At 44.6% G+C, this 5,573-nt stretch overlaps 1 protein-coding gene across 8 annotated transcripts in view; it reads left to right on the plus strand.

Annotated features, from left to right (window-relative positions):
- Positions 1-5,384, plus strand: part of MGA (MGA, MAX dimerization protein) — a 98,860-nt gene extending 93,476 nt beyond the window's left edge. For all 8 annotated transcript variants that reach the window (XM_019519047.1, XM_019519046.1, XM_019519048.1 and 5 more), the window contains 3 exons: positions 222-401; positions 2,207-2,359; positions 3,110-5,384. In XM_019519047.1, coding sequence (XP_019374592.1) covers positions 222-401; positions 2,207-2,359; positions 3,110-4,425 — 1,649 coding nt within the window. In that variant the 3' untranslated portion in view covers positions 4,426-5,384. The remainder of the gene's footprint in view (positions 1-221; positions 402-2,206; positions 2,360-3,109) is intronic.
- Positions 5,385-5,573: the final 189 nt, after the last annotated feature.

Genomic DNA, 5,573 nt, shown 5'->3' on the forward strand with positions numbered 1-5,573 from the left:
GATCAAAGGAAGCACAGGTACTCTAGAATATAATCATTGTTGTCAGTTATTACATTCGATCCAAGAAAATTTGTCCTGAATTGAGAATGTGGATTGTCCACCTGTACTTGATAGTACCATCCATCCAAAAGAGACTTGCTTTCAGCTTGCATTAGTATACTGGTTGAAGGTCTTCAAGAATTCAATGTCACAAATTACTTATTTTCATTATTTATATGCAGAGGAAACCACATCCCCTCCTCTGACATTAACTACTGCCAGCCTAGTGATGACTCCACAAGGGCAGGTACTCACATTGAAGAGCCCCCTAATGCCGGGACAGATGGCAGCTGTTCCTTCCACACTCTTGCAAGCTGAGCTAAAGCCTCAAACTGCCAGCAACACTGTGACAGCACAACCAGGTAAGGCCACCTGGGAGCAGGCAGGCTGAAGATAAGAATTGGTGGTAAAGCTGTACCTCTTGCTTCTCTGAGGTTGAATGTGGTTTCCCACCACATTCTCTTAAAAAACCTTGGTGACTGTGGCATTGATGCCTACACAGTCAGATGGGTGGGAAATTGGCTAGATGGTCGCACCCAGAGGGGGGTGGTGGACGGGTCGTTTTCAACCTGGAGAGATGTGGGCAGTGGAGTCCCCCAGGGCTCGGTCCTGGGGCCCGTACTGTTCAACATTTTTATCAGCTATCTGGATGAAGGTGTGAAATGCACACTGTCCAAATTCACTGACGACACCAAGTTGTGGGGCGAGGTGGGCACATTGGAGGGGAGGGACTGAATCCAGCTAGATCTAGACAGGTTACAGAGGTGGGCGGATGAGAATAGTATGGAATTCAATGCAGACAAGCATCTAGGGAGAAGGAACCAGCAACACACCTATAGACTGGGGAACACCCTTCTTGTCAACACGGTGGTAGAAAGGGATCTTGGAGTCATTGTTGACTCCAGGATGTACATGAGCCGCCAATGCGAAGAAGCAGTCAGTAAGGCTAATCACTCCTTGTTGTGCATCTACAGATGCATCGCAAGTGGATCCAGGGAGGTGATCCTTCCCCTCTATGCGGCACTGGTCAGGCCACAGTTGGAGTACTGCATCCAGTTCTGGGCGCTGCACTTCAAGAAGGATGTGGCTAGCATTGAGAGGGTCCAGAGGAGGGGCAGTCACACGGTCAAGGGGCAGCAGGGCAGGCCCTATGAAGAGGCTAAAAGGCCTGAACTTATTCAGCCTCCACAAGAGAAGGCTGAGAGGAGATCTGGTGGCCATTTACAAACTCATCGGGGGGAACCAGTGGGAATTGGGGGAGGCTCTGTTCCCCCAGTGACCACTGGAGGTTACTAGGAATAATGGCCACAAATTGTTAGAGAGAAGTTTCAGGCTGGACGTCAGGAGACATTACTTTACAGTTTCAGGTGCCAGGCTCTGAAATGGGGTCCCAAGTGAGGTGGCGCTCTCTCCTATCTTGGGGGTCTTCAGGAGGAGGTTGGACAGATATTTGGCTGGGTTGATATGATCCAGGCACGCATTCCTGCCCAGGGCAGGAGGTCAGACTTGATGATCTGTTTAGGTCCCTTCTGAACCTAAGTACTATGATACTATGATCTGTACGTTTTGGCTTCTAAAATAACACTTGTCCTCAGCAGTAGGATCCTTATATTCATTTGCCTGTTTATAATTGGTGAGTGGGATTGGATCTGACTGCAGTATGTATAATCTGATACAAATGACAAAAACACCTGAGGACGTAACCAAAATATTAAGCAATGAAATATAAACCATTTGTCATCAGGAAAGTAGAATCTGTTTGATTATTCCAAATAAGAGAGGCAAAAAAATCTGTGAAACTGAGTGTAAACGGGAGAATATAGGGATGATCCTATTAAGAAATAGGTTATCCTATTGTTAATATTTCTACTGTTTTCAAATGATGCCTTAACTTAAGGGAAGGGTGGCCACAAGTATCATGGGCAGCCTTTGTGTGGCACATGACAGATCAGGGAGGAAGCAGGAGATAAAGCGGAGCAAAAGGTTGGGCAAGAAGCAAATCAGGCAGAGGAGGGAGGATCAGTATGTCACTTGGGGGGGGGGGCGGTACTATTTTGTGGCATGCCTACCAAAAAAGATTGGCCCCCCACTGCCTTAGGAACTGTAATGTTTTACTTTCCATTCGTGTGCCAGCATTAAAAAAAGATTGTTTTTCTTCCTGGGTAAGGTATTACTTCTGTGATGATTCAGCTACCTGGCTCACCAGTTCCTGTTCAAGTAAAAGGAATCTTCACTAACTCCACCATTCCCATTGCTCTGTCAGCTGTTGCTGGAAACCCAGTACCACCAGCTGTAGTAACAGCTGTAGAGCCCAGTTCAGGTAAGCTTTGTACTTGGGGTTCCTCATGTTTGGGCATGTGAAATACTTTTGAGGCAGAACTTGATTCTGGTGTTCTTCAAGATGGTAACTAACATTGAGTTTTACTTCCGCAGTTCTTAGCTGTGAGGGGGACGTACGAAAATAGGAACACATCCTATTGTTGATTAAGTCATAGTTCAAAGTTTAGTTTGATTTGGAATTAGTGTCAGATTATTGCTGAAAGGCTTAACAGAAGGTTATTTGCATAGGATCTAGGCAGAAGGCAGTGGATGTTTACTACACTAGTAGTACTTCCTGCTGCCGTCCAGAGCAGAGAACTTGAGAGCAAAAGATTGTAGAAGAGCCACAGAGTGTAGCCAGAAGCTGTTGGGCTTCCAGAGGTGTAACTGAGGGCTTAACTCCTCTTACTGTTGACAATATGAGAGAAAGTGCCAAGCTAGCTTTGCAGGTCTGACCACAGCTGGGAGTGGGGAGAGCAGCTTTTTCACACAAACACATTTAATAGAGAAATAATTATGAAAGGTAGTTGTCAACATCCTGGGATTCCATGTTGTTTATACTGACTTGGTTTTCAGCATAGAACTGAACTTCAGATTTGTAGAAAATAAGGTAAAAGTTCAAAACTGTGTTTGGTCAGATGCCTTAAACCTTGTAGGATGGCAGAGACTGTTTGGGGCAGATGATATGGGAAAGGACAGATTATCTGGAGTCACCGTGATCCTGATGGGTTTTGCTTCTTTGATTTCATAGAGAGTGAAGATTTGTTCATGATGCCAAAAATTGTTAATGTGACATCATTGGCTGCTGAAGGAGGCATGAGTTTAAACCTCAGTAGAAACAAGAGTTCTCAAATAACCCCTGGTGCAAGTGCCCAAACTTCTGAGCAGCCCTTGAAAACAGGACTCCGTGAAAGCAGGCAGAATGAAGGCATTCTTTCTGAAGAGAAAGCCAAGGCATGTTCTGGCAGTAGCGTTGGAGATGGGAAAAGTGCCAAAGGACCCACACCAGTTTTTCTTGAAAATAAAGACAACAGCATGTCACAGCTACGGAATGCATCTTCTGCAAAGGACTCTCAAGAGCCATTTACCACAAAACTCTGCCTTGGAGAGTTCATTGGATGCCAAGGGAGAAGGAAGGATGCTGATCAGGGAGGAGAAAGGTTGAAGGCAAAGGATTCTCCATTCCGTAAACTGCAGATTAAAGAGTTCAAAGACTCCAGGATAGAAATGGAGTTGAGAAAAGTCGCCTCTGCAATAGAGGAAGCAGAACTGGACCCAAGTGAGATACTGGGTGGTATTGAGGAGAGTGATGACACTGATGAAACTCTCACTTCGCTTCTCAATGAAATTGCCTTTCTCAATCAACAGCTTAATGATGACAATTCGAGCATGTCAGAATTGCCTAGCACCCTGACCTCAGACTTTTCTCCAGGAGACTTAGAAACTCGACGAGGAGCAGCCAGTGATCTAGTCGCTGCAGATGGCACATCCTTCCAGTTTGGCCACTTGGGTGGAAGTTTCAGACCTTCGGACCTTTCTGAAGTTCGAGAGGGTAGTGGCTCCATCAGTCCTCTGCTGCTTCACTTGGAAGATGATGACATAACTGATGGAGAGAAGAACTCTGGAGAACCTTCAAGTGAAGCAGACATTTTGAAAATAGTAATAGGCTCTGGAATGAAGGATGCACTTCCTAACCTCTCAGTGGCTGGTGGTAGAAGTGGTAAAACCTTAAAACCTATGGCAGAGCCTCCCAGTGTGACTCCTCCAGTCCTGCAGATGAAGACTAATTCAGAAGCTGGTACTGACACTTTGTGGAGGCCCATGCCAAAGCTGGCACCACTTGGATTAAAAGCAGCAAATCTTCCATTAGACTCAGAGGGACAGGGAACTAAAGTGATGCCTTTATTGGCTCCAGTGGTTGCAAAACTGACACCAGTTGGGTTAAAAACTGCTTTACCTATGGGTGTTCCAGAAGGGCAAGATAACAAAGCAATGCCCATTTTGGCACCTGTGGTTGCAAAAGTGAACAGTACTGGGACCTTGCCTCCAAATACTGCAAGCAAATGACTGCTTGGATTTTTCAGAGACAGAAAGGGAAATCTGGAGCAGTTAGGCCTTTAACAGGAATTTGGTGTCTGAGTTTTACCACTTCCCGTGTCACCACAACTTGTTCTTGTTGTTCTGCAGAGGAAGTATGGCATCAGCATTCTGTTCTGAAAGAGGGCAGGTCCCAAACTAAAACATCAGTGCTATGAAACTTTAATTGCATTAACATATTTTACCTCAGTATTGTTTGGGGTATTAACCCTGCTCCCCCCCTTCCCCATGAAAAGAAGGAAGCTGATCTGTAACCATTGATGGACGTGTGGTATCCTTCCAATGGTGTCTAGGAAAGCAGAGATTTGATGGGCACAGACAGTTGAGATGTTTGTTTCTGAACAGACTCGGCTGCTTCTAGATGAAGGGAATCAGGGGTGCTAGTTTTTGTATCAGTCAAATTATCTATGCAGAAGTAGGGTTGTTCACCTGTTTAGTTTTTGAAGAGCCCACAGCCTGTGGTGAACCTGTGGAAAGGAGATGGAAATGACCTTGTTCACACAAGTTACCCTAAAGGAAGGAAGGAAGAGCTGGTGTAGGTTACCCAGAAGGCTGAAGTGAGAATTTTCCCGTTTGGTGAGAGAGTTAGTCCCCTGCCAACACTCTTCTCTAGAATATTTCCACAATAAATCTTAAAGCTTACATAAAGAAGAACATTTTCCCCAATTAAAAAATAAAATAAAACCACATGATATTCTTCCTTGGGTAATAATCCAGGATGAGAAAAAAACTCTTCAGACAGGAGAAAGGGGCATAGGTTCTCTTCAGACAGGAGAAATGCATTTGAGTACCCGAGTGCAAACATCTAAAAGGTATTGCTTAAGTAACTTGTGTTAATTTCTCTCATTTCTCTTTTTGTTTCCCTCCCTTCCCCTTAGTTCTCACAGATGTAGAGATTTCTGATACATTTACAAGAAATGTTACTTTTTAAAGAAAGTTACACTTTTTTTAGGCCTATTATAACCCAAAAATGAAGATAAGTGAGGTGTATATGTATGTGTGTTTATGTAAATATATCCTTCCAAACCTTCCATTTCTGTATGGATTCAGGAAAGGTACTCAGAGGTTTCTCACTGCATTTGCACAAGATGTGTATAGCAACCCCCCCCCCCCAAAAA

Source organism: Gavialis gangeticus, unplaced genomic scaffold, assembly GCF_001723915.1.
Source record: "Gavialis gangeticus isolate Ggan-Ray unplaced genomic scaffold, GavGan_comp1, whole genome shotgun sequence".
NCBI lineage: Eukaryota > Metazoa > Chordata > Crocodylia > Gavialidae > Gavialis > Gavialis gangeticus.